General features: G+C 42.7%; 1 protein-coding gene across 1 annotated transcript in view; it reads left to right on the top strand.

Moving 5' to 3' along the window:
• Nucleotides 1–18053, top strand: part of adgrb1a (adhesion G protein-coupled receptor B1a) — a gene marked incomplete at both ends in the record, with an annotated part of 90596 nt that overhangs the window by 46749 nt on the left and 25794 nt on the right. Inside the window, one exon of the mRNA XM_083891155.1 lies at nucleotides 8247–8373. Coding sequence (XP_083747281.1) covers nucleotides 8247–8373 — 127 coding nt within the window. The remainder of the gene's footprint in view (nucleotides 1–8246; nucleotides 8374–18053) is intronic.

Consider the following 18053-nt stretch of genomic DNA (forward strand, 5'->3'; position numbering starts at 1 on the left):
AAAAGTGTCGCTCACAGCTTTTCCTCCTTCCACGGCGCACGCACGCGCATCAATGTGTACGGGGAGTAGTTTGAAGTAGAGAAAGAGAGAGCAGTGAGCGGGCGGGCTAAAGAAAGACTGAAGTATATAAACATCTTCTGCTGCCTCATACAAAGCACTTCTTGTATGCTCATTGTTCTTAAGTGCCCCCATTTGTTTAACACAAGAAAATAGTGTGAGCAGTTAGAGCATGACCAGGAAGTGAGGGGGAAAGAGAAAGAGGAGCGCATTTTGCTGCCTTATTGCAATGCAGACACGGATTTGCATTTAGATGGATGCATACACTTGTGTTACTGAGACAGAGAGAGGAACATTCGTAGACTCAGACGAACTGAAGTTGGTTATGGCACATATTGACCTGTCGCAACAACAACAAGTGAAACATGGAGAAATAAATTGGAAATAAATAAAAAAACTGGAGTAAATATAGAATAATTCAGCAGATGTTAAGACGGCAGCGTTCTCTAACAATAAAACATTACAAACGGCTTTAACATTATAGCTGAGACAATCGCAATTGCCGCTTGGGCTGTACTGTGTCATCCAAAACTACCATAAACTCTTGAATAGAGGTTTTATTTAATCCACGTCAGAGACAATCAGGCCTTCATTCATCAGACACACCCTTGAGACTCATCAATGCAAACGCACAAAGGCTTTAACTTGTGCCGTGCATTTATTTACACTTGTATGTCTTCAGAAAGCTTAAGGAGTCATATTATACCCTATGTCTCCAAGTTAACCTAGTTCCCTGGTGTCCTAATGAACATGTCTGTGACATGCTTTGGTCAAAATACCTTAAGGCTGAAGCACCACGGCAGTTCAATCACCCTGCCAAAACAGCCTTGTTCAGAACGCTCTGTTTAGTCAAGCCTATCTCTTTAAAAAAAATAAACTCAAGGGACAGGAAATGACATCAGCCACAGAGGGTGCTGGAAGCTAACAGCAGTTAGCATTTGGAAAAGTGATCATTTGCAGGCTCTAGCAGGCACATTGCCGTCATATATAACATGTATCCGCTGGACAGATAAATCTAAAAGTTTGTGTAGGACTCTGTGCTGCACTGTGGAGCCAAAAATAGAACTTTTCGCGGAGTCCGTTTTTTGGATTCCGTTGCCCTCGTCAACACTCTCACGCTTTTTACGGGCAAAGCCGAGCTCTGGGAGACAACAATTCCAGGAATTTAGCGCATTGTGATGTCCCAATGAGCGTGGAAGTCAACATCACGTTTTATCCCCTGTACTTAGACTGAGAAGGACCACAAAAACATGAGTGCGTCATCTTTTGTAACACTTTGCCGACTGATAGGTCCTCCAGAGTCCCAAATGTAAGGATTTAAATGATTAAAAAGTTGATTTTGCATAATATGTCCCCTTTAAAGATATACAGATGAAACAGAGCAGTACCACTGGAGATCAAAGGGGGGCAGTGCAGCTGAAAGTTCAGATGATCAGATGATTATGATTAATAACAACTTTTTGAGAGCCTAAGAAAATAATGACAGTACAGCGGCTTTTACGTCATTCTGAAAAGGGACATTATTGCGTCCTTCTCTGCCATTATCATGTTTGTTGTTGTCATAAACTATGCATCCTATGCTTAGCTAAAATATCTATGTAAAGGTCTGATAGGAGTATGTGGGCAGTGACAGTTGCATTGTTTGGAACGGACGTATTGCTTTTGATAAAGGCAGCTTAAATGAGCCCCTGTAATTAATCTCTCATTTCTATGTTCAGCCTCGAAAAGTATTGGGTTTCATCCACTGAAGGTCAACACTAATGAAAACAAGAAAACAAAAGAGCCGTAATAGTCGGCAAAGAGATTATGAATCATGAGTGGCTGAGAACAATAATGAAAACAAATTCTGGGCAGCCGGCAAGTGATGAGTAGGACACGGCTCATGATGCACTGATGGACTTTGTTGTAGTTCGCACTCACTCATTGCGGTTTCACACTCCAACAGCTTAGATGTGTTTGTGCAATGCTACCGAAGTTCTGGTATCATTGGATTTGAATCTAGCAATTTATCTACAGTATCTGTGTGAAGTGCGAAGTTTTACATACTGGACCTTGAATGAAAGGTTTAACGTATGGTTCTTCAATCCTGGTCCTGGGGACCCATTGCCCTGCATGTTTTAGAAGTTTCCTTCCTCCAACACACATGCTTGTTGATGTTCAGCTCATCAACAAGCTCTGCAGAAGCCTGATAATTTGAATAATCAGCTGTGTTTAAGAAAGGAAACCTCTAAAACATGGAGGGCAGTGGGTCTCCAGGACCAGGATTGAAGAACCCTGGTTTAACGTGTTAATAAAACACATGTTAAAACCAGTGGCATGTTTCTGTAAACCAGACATGTGAGCTCATGTTTATGATGAGGGTGATGATGACGATTTTGGACTGGCGACCTGTCCAGGGTGTAGACTGACTTTTGTCTTATGTCAGCTGGGATTGGCCTTAGCAGCCTCGCGACCCTCATGTGAGGATAAAGTGGTAGACACTTTGAATTACATGTGAATTGTTGTGGTTGGGTTTAGGTACAATGAGTAACCCTTTGTTTAGGCATATAAACCTGGTTAGGGCTAGGGCTGCTAAATCCTCTCCATGAGACAAACTACATCAACATAATTGTCTCAACATTGTTATCTCATCACAACCCACATTAAATTCAATATTCCATTTACCAGCAGACTCAGGGTGGCAGACATCTTATTGAGACATGAGATTGATAATGATATTATGACACGACACGGATTAAACCATTAGCGAATTCTCACTTATATCTAATTCCTCGAAAACATCCGTGAAGGTTCTCAGTCATGCAGAGTCATTGCATCTTCACGAGTTCGGATAAAGGCGACTAGCTTTTGTTCTCACATAAAAGTAACACGTCTTACATGTTTCTGTGGTTTTGCAGAAATGCAGTCTGGTGTGTATGCTGACCTCGGTCACCTCTCAGACATCACCACTGTCCACTGACATGTGACACTGTGGGAGAGACGATGACCGAGGCAAAACAAGGACAAAGAATCTAATTTGGCATGTTAAAGTCCGGGGGGGGGGTTGGGGCTGCGGGGGAGACATGCTCTATGCAAAATTAAAATCCATCTTGGACAGCAGCTGTGATTAATGAGTTAATATTTGAGAGAGAAATTGTTATCAGAGGAGGCGTCCTTGTCGTGCAGATAAGAGCTGTGAAGCAGTCTGAGCGTTCATTGGCCTATGCTTCAATCTCCCGAAATCAATAACATGACCATCAGCCACTTCACTCTCGCTCACTCTGACGTTATTGCTTAGTTTTTGTTTGCAGTCTCTCTTAACTGATGTACTATAAATACATGCACTCGATGTGATTTGGCGTGCATGCGCTTTTGTCTCGCTCAGAGAATCTGATAAGTCAAAAACACACTACAAGAAATGCAATTAGTCTATGTGGTAGTTCATTATCCGGACTTTTCATAATCATTTTAGAGGGATTAGATACTGTTATTAGAGACTTGACAGGAAATGGGGGGAGACAGATGGCGAACAACATGCAAATGTAGGTCCCTTGCCATACGTGGGCTACAGATGTTCCTGGTCAGTGCCTCTTCACGTTAACACACCTGATCACGGATTTAGATATTCCATGTTTACATAAATTAAAGCAGCGTTGACTTGTGCAGGTGCAGGAGAGGAGACCTTGCAGGAATCTTCTCTAGGTCACTACGAGGTAAAAAAGTTATTTTTATCAGACTCCGGCTACTTACCTGTCTCGCTTTGGATCTTCAATTTGACCTTCAGGGGTTAATCAGAAAGTGTTGGAGCGAGCCGCTGTGGTCTTGTCGTCATTTATTGCAATGTAGTTATAGGAGAGAGGGTGAAGGTCACTGAGCAGAGGTCATGTTTGTTTACAAGTGCATATGAGCAGACAGAGGCTGCATTGCAGGGAACAGGCTGCACTCAAATCCCCGGTGATTATATTCAGAGCATGCTAATCCATTCTTGCTCATATGCCAGTGAATTAAACCGCTCTTTGTGAATGAATACCCCTGAAAGTGTTAACTCTACAATAGAATGTTCAGAAAGTCATGGGGAAAAAAGTAAAGCCTTAATCATAACCACCTTTATCTTTCATTTGGAGGTGTATTTGTGTAGTGGGTGAAATCAGTGAGGCTGCAAATGAGAAAACCAAACCAATGAGCTGAATGATGCTAAAATGCTCTATAGCAGAGGCCACTAATAGGTGGTTCATGGTCTGGATCAGGTTCCAGACACTGTCCTATCTGGACCCGAATCTATAATCAATAAATAATTGATGGTTGCCACGTGGTGACAGCCTGTTTGGATTTAAACCGGCGTAGTTTCTCTAGTCGTGGCGTGTGTAGTAAATCATGGCACGATTCCACTCAGCCTTGTCAAATCAGTGATTTCCAACGAGCGTTTTAAAAAAATAAACTGAGGCAGTGAGCGAGGTGCAGACGAGACGAGAGGAGGAAGAGCAGACTCGTAATCATTGAGAAGTTAGAAAAGTAACTTCCCATGACGTGATCTGAGAAGAGAAAAGCAATCAGATTTTAATCAAGACTTGACAGACTCATTATTTAAACAAAAAAAAAAGAAGGATGGGAGAATGTAATTTCTTTTTTTTTTTTATCAAAAAATTAAGTTGTTAAGTTAAAGCATTTGTATCGTCATTTTTACGAGACCCTGTTGTATGTTTCATCTGTGCTGACACACTCCCTTTTCATCCATGTGGCCTGTTTGTTGGCAAGGGACATTCTTCCATGCGGCGCTGCTACACCAGCACCTAAATTATCCAGTTAGTCTGTCTGCAGGCCAGTGTGTGGCTCACGGAGAGGCCTAATCACGTCAGCCGCACAGAGAAACCGCAGCAGCTTTTAATATATTGGATTTGTGCTAAAGGTGATGTGCTAAAGTGTCAACACCAAGGCACCTCCTGGGGCTAACACTTTCAGTTTTGTCTCCTTTAATGTGGCTTTCTCATTCTAAGGAGCCACCTATGGCGGAGTGGCACGGACTCATTAATCTACAGTCATTTCTAAAAGTGTCTTAATAATGTTGCAGTAATGATGCCGTAATAATTGCTATTTTTAGCCTTTTGATACCATTAGAAACAAAGACTGTGAACATAAATATTGCAGAGAAATGCTTTAACCCCCTGCTGTAAGATACTCTTCTTGGTGTTATGGTTGACATTGATTATCAGTGCAATAGAGTGACTACAGTGGTACTGGGAAGAAGAAGAGACACACCTGTGTCTACTGGACCTTGGGGGCTAACTGGATTTGTGATGGTGATGTACAATATAATTTGATGCCAAAAGAACAGAACTGTAACTGCGGTGTCCCTATGCAGGTTCATGAAACCTGGAATCCTTTGCAGGCTTAGATTGAAGTGTCACAGCAACATGATTAGTTTGTCCCATTTCAGAGGATCCTCAAACGTGGCCTAGTAATGAGTCCTCCAGTTCCAACGTAGACAAGGATTCCCAATCCCTGGTGTCGATGACACAATTAGGTATACGTACTGTCTCAGGTAAACAAATCAACTGTGGTTTATGCATGTGTTTAATTGCGTGTTTAATTACATCAAACTATATTTATAGTAAAGTGCAAGCAACAGATTGACTCCAGTAACACACACAACTCCCACACTTACTTTCTTGCCTTATCTGTTGTTGATCTGTGTGAGCACTTCATCAGTGAGTGCACGTACGACAACACTAATTTCCCCCCCGTTTCCATAGCAACATAATGACAGTCTCATTCCTGAATTCCTGAATAGAACAAATAGAAAGTCTGAATGAGACAGAATGAGGAAATGATAAACAAACAGCAGCAAGAAACTATTATCATCGCAAAAAGATTGCGATCTTATCAATGCGGAATCTGTTCACAGTTTGTCTGAAACGAGTTCCCCCGATTTGTATATTGCTGAAGTTAAAACGAGAAAACATTCTGTAACTCGGACCCATACATCAACATTTACATAAATAATTGGCTCCTTGCTCTTCCCTTTATTTATGTGAGGCCTGTGTTCAAGTCTATAGATTTCCCAGAGCGTCTTTCAAAAAGCAGCGTGATTGACGTCTCAAGTGCCTGCTATTGTCAGTGCCTGACAAATTAATGTGGATTCCATGGCCAGATGGCAATTTTGAGTCAAACAACTGCACACTGCTCAATCAAGTCCATGTAAATTCAGGTCAAGTCAAGTTGATGAAAACTTGTGCAAGGAGCGCTCTGCTGCTGCCTGTCGTTTAATTCATAACCACCCGTGATTCTGCTTTTTCATCACTTTGACTTATTTGCTTAATTTCTCTGTGCACCGAGTCAGACTAATGTATGGTCCAGCTTGTGTCAGTTGCTGAGTCAAATGGAGTTTCGCAGTCTGCCAGCGATGTAAAATTAGCAAACACGACAGGAACAATGTCCTATGCGGCTTAGATGCACCATCTTTACATCCTGAATGGACTGCAGGGTTTTCTATGTACACAGTAAAGCAGAAGGGTCAAAACACATGATCATATGTTACATGCCAGATACATGCGTTCCAAGGATTTTTGGGGCTGTGTCTGTGAGTGTTAGTGCGCGATATGCGGGAAAGAGCCAGGCGTTTGATACAACAGCTCTGTGTGAGAGGGCTTTAGCAGGAAATTAGAGCCTTGTCGGACAATATTTACACGCACTCGTACATGGAGGTGGCACGTCTATGGGGAAAGAGTGTTGCTACTGAGCAGGGAAAGTGGGCAATTCCCCCGGTGCTCCCAAGTCGAGAGGAGGTACATGGAATGGTTATGTTCTATTATCAACTACAGGAGACTGCACTATGCTCAGAAACAACCTTACAAGGCTCCGTGGTCATGGCATGACCCACGAGTTCCCCCCTGCCATGAGCCCCCAAAATGCCTTGAAACACCCCTGTCTTTATGGAACAGTGTCTGTGCATAGCTGAACCATCCACACCACAGAAACACTCACTTCTTCTCTTTAGCTTTCACCATAGTTGAGTTAAAGACCTCGATTTCATCTTCTAATGTGCAACATTTTGCTTCTTAAATATTTATATGGTGTTAAAAGTTTCATTGCCTTTGACATGTCCTATTTAAACAATGATAAAACAATAATCATACAGCCTTGTAGTTATGACTTTGTATGTACTGTACGTGTAGACTTTGGCCAGTAATGAGTCTCCACAGTATTAGAACACATATCACATAAACGTGTTGAGCAGACAGATTTTCTCCAACAGCTTGAGGAGGTTCTCCCATCATCGTCTTTGAAAGAGCTTCTTTTTCTTCCAGCAGACATTTTGAAACATCATAGCAGTTAAAGGAAAGCAGAAACACTGATTGGCTTTGGTCCAGTTTACCATGTTCTGTCCTTTATGGGTAAATAAACGTAGAGGTTTCACAGTTCATCTGAGTAGTAGATGTTGTGGTTGCTGCTCTTCATAACTCTACAGCTCTTTCTGATATGGAAAGTGAAACTAGTCTGCCCCTTTTCTTCTTCTTCTTTTTTTTTTTTTTAATTCTGTCTGGTGTTGTTTGGAAGTAAGTCCTATAATGTGTACTGTATCGTCATTATTAAGACGGGTGATTTAATATATTATAAAAATTTATTTAAATAAAATAAAAATAATAATTATAATTAAGGCGTTTTTTTAAGTATGTTCAAAGAAAACTGCACAATGGCACAACTATTTACGTTAAATTAATGGTAAACATTAAGGTGTTCGGTATTATTATAATAATAACAATAATAATAACACTTATTATTATTATAATTATTACCATTAATATTATTATAATAATACATAGTATACAGTGGGGGTGATCTATAATGTTGGTATATAGTGTGTCCAGGCAGGGACCTGCAGCAGCGGCAGCAGCAGCAGCAGCAGCAGTGGTAGTAGCTGCTCGCCGCCGCCTCGTCCTCCTCGGCACCGCGCGTTCACTTCGCTCCGTGCGCTTTCGCCTGCACCCGGCGGAGATGTGAAGTGGATGAAATAGCCGGTGTCACGCGGTGGGATTTGAACCCGCTTTCTCATTTCTGTTGCCGGGAACTGTCTCTTTATTCACCGCATTGCTTCTTTTCTCTCTCTGGGTGTGCGTGCGTGCGTGCGTGTGTCTGTCTGTCTCTCTCTCTCCGTGTGTGTGTGTGTGTGTGTGCGTGCGCGTGTGTGTGTGTGTGTGTCTCCTCCTGTGCAGCTCCTCTCTGCTGGGATCCTGGTCTGCCAGGGGCTGCAAAACCGTGCTGGTCGACTCATTCAGAACCAAATGCGTGTGTGACAGACTGTCCACCTTCGCCATTTTAGCACGGCTAAATCTCGAAATGGTAAGTGCGACTAAACCTCCCTTCACTTGGTGTTAAAGGTATCCGAGACGCTGTGGGTGTTTCTTTTTTCTTTTTTTTTTTGGTTAGGCTCTTTTTTTCTCCGTGAATGCATCAGCTGTTTCTTTTTTTCCACCATAGGGCGTCATTGTCATTACATATCAACAGATCCTCCCCCTCTCCTCCTCCCCCTCTTCCTCTTTCTGTCTCCACATGCCAAAACCATGATGACAAAGGCTATTATGGGATTTAAAGACTTATTACACGTTCCATACTGTATATTCTCTATCTATATATATACATCTATGTTCAGCAATGCACTCAGGGGAGGACAGCACATCGCTGCTCTGCTAACCTGTGCGTGAAGCCTCACACAAGCCATTGTGAGTGGGATTTAAAGATGATGCTGTAAAAAAAAATCAAGATCATGGTCACCTGCATGCAACCCCCCCCCCATCCCCAAGCTCCCCCCTTTCTCGTAATTTCACTGTGAACACCCAACAATTAATGCTCACATTAGCATATTTTAACATATTAGACTGTCACCCGCGTCTCCATGGCAACCAGGCCCCCACAGAGAACATGGTGAATGGCGATTCAGTACAGAAAGAGGGAAAGAACGCCACGTTTTGATGGCGGCTCGGTGCCACATCCGAGTACAGGACACACTTCCTTTATGCGTTGTGGCCGCAAGTGGACACAGCAAGCCAACAGTGCATGTGTGTGTGTGTCTGTGGGTGCATGATAATTTCTTTCTATATACATTAATCACAGAAGAACCCCAGTGACTCAAGGTTGCCCCAGTTTCTCCAGGAAAAGGGCAGTGTCTTTGTGGGGAATTTTCATTCAGAGCGATTAGTTATTAGACTGGAAATTGCCTTGGAAGCAATTTGTTCACCAGTTGCCCTGGTAACAGCATGGGCACCGAGGTTTTCTTAAAGACATAGGAAGCAGTGGGCTGTTCTTCCTGCTGCCTGCGTGGCCTAGAAGGAAGGCTGTGCCAGGGGATGCTGTTGATGAAATGCCTTAACTGTGAGTAGAGCCTCGTGATTCTGTTTGCTCACGATGAGCTGTGCTTTTTCCGTAATCGTGCCGTTTTTAATGGCTTCAGCACCAGCAGTCGTCGTGTCGAACGGCTGCCATGTTGTGTTGCATTCGTGCTTTGTGCTCTCGGCGCCGAAATAGGAGTTCATTGGTTAATTAGATGTCTGACAGAGCGTCGGTCTGTGACTGTGATGACCTTCCTGAGTGTCTGTGCAGGTCATCCATGGCAGGAGCTGGAAGGGCCTCAGCCACATGGTCGCACTCAGCCGATTGGCCCAAGTGTATACAGTCGAGCTAGCAAGTCTGTGTCTGTGTCTCTGCACATTCACACTCTGCATGCACACGTCTCACAGTTTCCTGCAATCACTAATCCACTGGTGTACTGAACCTTCCCTTTCTCTTTTGAGCAAATTCATTTTGGATTTGTGTAAATAATGCTTAGCACGACGAAGCACAAAAGCTAAGGTTTGTAAAAATATCAGTGTAAGGAATTGGCGTGAGTTTCTCTGCTGGAATTATCATATATTATTTTATCAGGGGTGTGATTTTTCCGTTTTTTTTCGGCCTGAAAATGAGCCTCATGTGAATCATGCAGATCCACAGAGTTTTTCTTTTTTTTGGGGGGGGGGGTAAACTGCGTGTTTTTGTGCCGGTCCGGGGCTGTCATATGATTTAAAATGTATATTATTAATGCTGGGTACGTTAACGGCATTATAACACATGATGCGTTTCCATGACGACTGACCGGAAACCGTGACTCTTGATTATTAAAATGAGTTTTTAGTGGCGGCACTTGAGTCCAGGCAACGTTTCCCAGTTAGCTCCGTTAGCTGCATTAGCTCCTTGTGTCGTTCAGCGCGCCTACAGTGGAACTGCAGCAGTGTGTTTATTAAACGAAAAGAGCAGCGCCACAAATAACCAGCGTACCCGTGTACTGCGCGTGTGTGCCTCTGTTTTTAAAGTTTAGCGTTACTTTAGACACTCATTTTAACAATCGGGAGTCACGTAAACATGACGTCACATGCGTCTTTTTCCGGTCAGTCGTCATGGAAACGTGTCATGCGTTAACGTTAACGCCGCCCAGCAGTATATATTCGAAATATATTTTTGTATGATTTTTTTGTTATCATGTAATATCGGTGAAACATTTAGGTAACCAGTAGGGCTGCAACGATGAATTAATAGATTTTTGAGAGTTTTTTTTTTTTGTTTTTTTTCAGCAAGTAATACAAGCTTTGTGATTTTTCTTAAATGTGAATATTGTCATGTTTCTTTGCTCGATTTGATGAAAAAAATAATTAAAACTAGGTTCCAGGTTTGATAAACACTAATCAACATTTTTACTATATTTATGGGACAAAAAAATATTTTATTAATCTAGAAAATAATTGACAGATTGATTCTAAAACTAAACAGTATATCTCTAGCATTGTTGCTTTGACAACACTTTCACTTCAAGATGGAAATTGTGGCACTGAGGCCATCTCTACCAAGATGATAGTCTCTGTGAGTAGTGAAAGAGCATTTACATTTATTTTAAACGTGGTTTAACTCTTTTCCATGTAGGCTACTGCACTATTTTAATTTTTGAAAAAAATACAATGCCGCCGCCTCATGATAGGTGCACCGTATATTTTCCTTTTTTTTGTCCTTTGCCAATCACACCCCTGTATTATTATAGAAACCACAAATAACTGTTTTCACGTCTCTGTTTGAGGTCTAGGTCTTTACCTTTGGTCTGGTTCTGGTTCAGATGTCGTGGCAATTGGCTGGTGTTTCATGGTTCACCATGTTATTTCTCTTCAGCTTCATGCATCATGCACAGACACAATAACGGGGGTTTTCATTTAACAGTCAATTCACAAATTATTGGGGAACTCAAAAACCAGGACAGTAGTTTGCTCAGTCAGGTTGCTGCTTTAAGATCTCCCTAAAGTGGTGTCTGGTGTTTTTAAACTACGACTGTTACTGTGGCTGTAGCATAGTGTTGAATTATTTATTAATCGGACAGATGAATCAAAAATGGAAACATGATAGCTCTGCTCCATTCCAGACGTGATGCTCAGCCCAGTTACCTCAGCAGGGCCTGGCCAGTGTGTCACAGCAGCTTCACCAACATCAGCGACAGAACACAGCAAATATTGTCAGTGTAGAGCACATTTAGCATAGCATATGTTTTGGATTGTTGACATTTCACATAATCATCACATTATTTGAGAAAATATGGGAAATGAATATTGAAACTAACACATCGATGCACGGGGATGTGTTGCCTTGCTTATTGCAACAACCCTGCAAACGTGAAGCAAAACACTCCATACATTAAGGGCATGTTTCACTGTCCTTCATATACTCTACCTTTTGTCCTAGCAGCTACATTTTTAGAGGCATGGCTCAAGGGATGGCAGTGTTGGTCATTTTGACATCCATGGTCCTCATGGGATGAATCCTACTTTTCTTCTCTTAATGTTAAGTGACATTTCTCTTTTTAGAGACATGACTGGACTGCTCTTGGATGAATTGTCATAAATCTCGGCTCGGCTAACTGTAAGGATGACTCTTGGTGACTTTGGTTGTCCATCTGCAGGTTGAAAATGTTGATTTTATTGACTTTCACCATGTTTTTGTCCCTGTTGCCTTAGTCTTGTGTTTTCCAGCTTCTACCTCTATTTATCTTCCTAAGTATTAGCCCAGTATGGGAACTGTGATGTATGTGCAAAGTGCCCAGGCCAGCTTGAGTCCAACTCTGGTCTGACTGTCTGCAGGAGTAGTTCAATTCCCAATCAAATTATTTAGGTGTGTTAGGCCCATCCATCCATCCACTTTTATCTTCCACATGAGGGTGGTGGCAATCCCAGCTGTCATGGGGCAAAAGGTGGGGTACTTGACTCTCAAACTCACATTTATGGTCAATGGTGAATGTCCAATTTGTCTAATCCCCATGTTTTTGGACTGTGGGAGGAAACCAGAGAACCCGGAGAGAACATGCCGTTCGAGAGTGCTGCGGTTTTAGTGAGACTAGCACAATTTTGTGTCTAATGTCATGTAAGTCTACTGGTTGTGAGCATGCTGCTAGCATTGGCATTTAGCTCAAAACACTGTCGTGCACGTATCCAAGGCTACAGACTTTTTTAGCTGCTAACATAGCTGCTGAAGCGACACCGGTGCTCCCCTCAGTTCGCCGTCCTCCACCTGTTCACAGCACTGTTGCAGCCTGGCAGATCCACGCATCCTGAGGGAAGCTAAATTGTGATGGCTTCTTTTGCCAGAAATGGATGAAAAGGCAATTCACTCCTCCTCATGCTGCCATCCCATCCCCCACATTCCATTATTTTGTGAGACAGCCATGGCTACCATGCTAATTACACCTACCGCAACAAACAGAAGCCTCTAAATAGCTCGACCGCTCTGTCTGCATCCTGCCTCATACAGCCCCAGCATGACAAACACCCCCAGCCTCCTTTTTCCTCTATCTTCCGCGATCCCTCCTCTCCTCCTCCCATCTCTCTATTCCCCATTCCCCAGTCATTTCATCACGCCATTTTTCATGCTCCGAGACTGCATTATATTTGAGCTCTCCCTCTGTCCTTTCGTTCTTACTACATTTACTCCCTTGCTGCCACCTCCATTTTGCTCAGTCCAACTTTTGCTGCAGGCTTTCACGGGAAAAAGGAGAAAAACACACAGCAGGCAAAACGACCCCCCCCCCCCCACACACACACACACACACACACACACATGCACATGCACACACATGCACAAAAACCTTAGCTCAGTTTGCTGTCACTGCTACACCTGTGTCTGCTGAAGGCAGAGCAGATAACAGAGAATGCTTCTTCTTACCGTACCGCTTTTAATGTTGTGTGAGGATTTCACAGTTGCACATATGTTTAAAGATAGCATTAGTAAGTGTCCCTTATGGAGATATGTGAAGTGCAATAGTGCTAGTTTTGTCTGATCTTCAAATTCAAAGACCTGCTGTGTCATTTCATGTCATTTCACGTCATTTCACCTGTATTATAGTGATCATTATTTATTTTATGAAACTTTTTGTTTGTTTCATTTGCTCACGGTTGGTGTAGTGGTTAGCACTCTTGCCTTTGCAGCAAGAAGACACAGGTTCCTGGGTTCAAGCCCTGTTTGGAACAACTTCAGAACAAGGGCCTTTCTGCAAGGAGTTTGCATTGTTCCCCCCCGTATGTGCTTGGTTTTTCTCCGGGTTCTCCGGCTTCCTCCCACAGTCCCAAAACATGCGATATGGGGATTAGGTGAATTGGTGACTCTAAATTGACCGTAGGTGTGAAAGTGTGAGTGAATGGTCTCTATGTGTGACCTTGTGATGGACTGGCGAACTGTCCAGGGTGTACCCCGCCTATCGCCCAATGTCAGCTGAGATAGGCACAGCAACCCAGCGACCCTCCGTTGTAGGATAAAGCGGGGGAGTTTGGAAATTCAATACTGTCATCTTCAGGGGACAGTCATTTGAAATGTACATGTCGTAGTAGCTTAGGACAGGCATGTCCATAAGTCAGTCCACAGTCCGATTTTGTACGGCCCACAGCTTTGTATTACTTATGGCCAGGGACGGACTGACGGACTGGCTCAAGGGACATAAAGTCCTCCCCACTTGCTCAGCTGGTAAGGAGTTGTGATTTGAAACCAGAGTCCTGGGTTCCAGGGTCCAGTTTTACTGTGACACAAAACGGTCTGAAGGGACCATTGGGCCCCTGGGAATCTTCACTTCACTGTCAAATCTGGCCCCTCTTTGAAAAAAAATGTGGACACTCCTGGCTTAGGAAAAAGACTGGAAAGGGGGCAGTCTGATGGACTGAAGCCAGAGAATCTCCTACCAGCACCAAAGCCATTACTCTTCACAGTTTGCCTCCCATTCCAAGTCATATGTTTAATGCAAACTCAAAACAATTGCACTCCCTTTTTATACCACACATCATCACACGTCATGGTACCACTACATCTCTGGAAGTCGATTAGGGTGAAATATACTCAGTCCGCATGTTCTGTTTCCCTAGTTCTTAATATGCATGAAGTCTTAAATAAACATGGGTCTAGTTGTCGTTAACTATCTAGGGTGTAGTGTACAGAAATGTACTACTAAATGTACATGTGTTTATGACCTTCTAACAGAGCCAGGCCCCTTGTTTCTCAATTTGAGTCTGACCCACTTACAGAAAGTATGAATAAAAGTATGTGGAATTTCTGTAATAACTCCTTCATATATGGGTTTATCTCAAATCTGCAGGTGTCGCTTGTTAGCCAAGTCATTTATGTTTGTTTGTTGTTATTACTGATTAATAAGTGGCATATTTTAATCGAAAAATCAGCAAGAAAGTGATTAATGTCAATGATTCATCTGTTCATTTCCACTGTAATATCAGATCGTCTTCCACAGTGAATTTATCAATAAGCAGTTACACCCAAAGCACAATCACATATTTCATATTTTTTTTACTATCATTTATTATTGCTTTATTTGACTGATTAGCTAACGAGTTGCAACTGTGGACATAAATGCTGTATATACATGACACTGTGTTTGATTGCTATTTGGATGAGTTCTTTTTACCGCCTATTCATCTGGTTTATAGCTGATTCCACTGTAGATTGTTGTCATATTTGTTTACTGCTAATATTGGCAGCGGCTTCGTGTGATAGATTTCTGCAGGAAATGACATCCTGTGCAGCTCCTCTGTGGTGGTAGACGGAGCGTTTGTTGCCTCTACTCACGTGTAATAATGCAGTCTGGTGACTCCGTTCGAGATAGCGGTGTTCTTGTTTGGACACTGCATGAGACTTCCAGTCATTGGCTGAGAAGGAAGTAAAAATTTGTCCATCTCAGCAGACGTCTTTCCATTCCACTACCCACCTAATCTTTTTCTCTCCCCCACCCTCTCCTCCTTTGCTTTTAAGAGAAGGAACTTGCTGCAGTGCAGATTAATCAGAGAGATTTAATTAACTTGGCCCTGGCACACATCAAACCTGGAGACAAGACAAGGCTATAAACTCAGCCAATTATCTCCTATGGAGAGGGGGGAGGGGGACCCCCTTAGGTCCACTAACCTTTCACCCAAACCAACTGTGTAGCTTATTTTTTCCCCCATCCCTTCACCACACCCTAACTCTCTTCATATGACACCAAACACATTAAGAATGGATGGTTGTGTATGGTAATGTTGGGTTTTTTGGGGCTGTAGACTGAAGCAGGAAGTCTGTGAACTGAAAGGGATGCTGGTCAAGGTTCATTCTGCTGTGTAGAAGATCAACAGAAGGGTCGGATAACATGGCATATACTGTTCTTTATTGACTGTTGCAAAAGCAACTCATGGAAAGATGGAGGAGATGATTGACATTTAGGTGTTGCTGTGTCTTTGTTGGAAAAGAAACTTGTAAATGTGAAGGTGTATTTCTGTGGAATCAGAATTTCTCTGTACAGCGACGTACATTTTGCATTAATCTAGAATCTTGCTGATCCTTGACTCGAGGACTAAATATGTGTTTTTTTGAGCAAGACAGACAGAGAAAGAGACACAGTGCTGTGCTGGCTCGTATGAATCGTTGCAACGTGCACACATAGTCATCCTTATTCTGAAAAAGTAGTTTCTCACAAGTTCGGCTATCTCAATCTATGTTTAATCATCAGTCTCCAATAAAACTCTATAGAGATGCAAATAGCAGGGTTTGCTCAAATGTCACAATTCAATAAAGCTGAGTCAGCGACAGCTCCAGCCAATCAGAGAGGTAGGCAATACATTTTTGCACAGGGGATAGTTGTGTGCATTATTTTTGTTTCACTTCTCTTGCGTGTTATTGTGACCAATTGTGGTTTGATTCTACATTACATCGCATCTTCAGTGACACTATTCTCATTAGATCTGGAGAAAGTTATTCGTGTTTTCTCGCAAACTCTACGTTCATTATAAGGCAAACCTACTACTACAACTTCTAATCATAGTAATTATCATACTCTTGAATTCTTGAATGCCTTTTATTCGAACATTAATATTGGCAGACCTGAGAATCACAAGCCGCACACACATGAGCCACAAAGCCTTTACACAACACACCGAGCACCCTGCTGCAGCTGCTGAGGCCATAATAACGTGTTACCACGGCAACCGAGACAATGTCTGCTGCTCGATGCTTTGGGATGGTGCTAAGCTATCGCTTGTCAGGACAGGAAAGCAAGTCTGTCTCCTATCGTGTGTGTGCTCTCTTCCTGACCTTGACTTGGCACACATCACTACCTCAGCATGTTTGGTGTGTGTGCGCGTGTGTGTGTTCATGTGTGAGATTCTATTTATTTGAGTTATTCCGGTTTATTCATAAATCACCTTGAAGTCACCTTGCTCTGCAGCTGACGTCCAAAAAGCTGTCTTGCCATTTCGATGTCGACATTCCAGCTACCTAAATGCTAACTTTAAAAATTGATGCTGTGTGTCTGTGTGTGTGTGTGTGTGTGCGTGCGTGTGCGTAAATGGAGTCATTTTGTTAACGATTGCAATCGATCTCAAGCACATCCCAGTCACAGCTACCATTTTTTTAACTCATGTAGACATCCATCCATCCAACCATCAATCCACCATAATGAATGGTGAAATTACCAGTTTACATACATTTTGCCCTCATGAGATGCATCTCAGCATCCTCAGCCAGTTCTTTCGCGTCAGTGTAGTACATGCTAATGCTTTGATTTCAAAGCATTAGCATTTTACGACCTGGGGCTATAACTCAACACTCAACGTTTCTTACTTCGTGGGACCTCCAGAGTCCCACTAAGTCACCTGGCCACTGGTAGTGATGTCACCCAACGAAAACGGTTTGAGATTTGTGATGTTATGGCTATTGTCATGTTGAGGTTTTACAAAATGTTCAGTCATCTGCAACCCGGCTCATATCGGACAATACCAGCCGTCAGTCACTCTGACGTCCTCTCTTAAATGCCATGCTTTATCACCTTCCTCTTAACGGGAACGAGAAGACTGAAAACTCATGATTGGGATCATATAAACATTGTAAATCAAGTAAGACATGGGTAGATTTTCCCATAAACTCCCGTTCAAACAGAGTCCATTTTGCAAACAGCTACAAGTGGCTACTGTAATGAAAACTTTAGGGGTAGATTATACCACGACTTCCTGTTTGGCTTCATCTAGCAAACCGGAAGAATACATCCACTTGATATGGGCTTTGGTGGAAGGACACATGATAAAAGCATGAAGTGATGACACATAATGAGCAAGAAGTCCAGTGTGTACCAGCTGAGCTGTTGACTCACCCTCAGTAGCTTCTCACTTGGGTTGCAGGGACAAACATGTGAACTCTGAGGAGTAACAGATCACCATGACATGGGTGCTGGGTGTGATTTCAGGTGCGGCTGATCACACCTCTAAATAAATCCGTTCACACTCATCAGTGCTGGCTGTGGTCAGATGTTGAACACGTATGAAGCAGAGCAGAGGAGCACAGGTTTTTCACTGCGGTGTGAAGACACTTGTAAATCTTTTGAGGTAGAATCATGCCTCGATGACTTTTCTCCACCTAGAATCACGTGTGTTATCAGGCTATAGCTGTAACCTGTAGGATTGGATGCTTTTTTTTAATATTTGTCCACTGAATAGCTT

Source organism: Microchirus variegatus (genome assembly GCF_963457635.1).
Source record: "Microchirus variegatus genome assembly, chromosome: 1".
NCBI lineage: Eukaryota > Metazoa > Chordata > Actinopteri > Pleuronectiformes > Soleidae > Microchirus > Microchirus variegatus.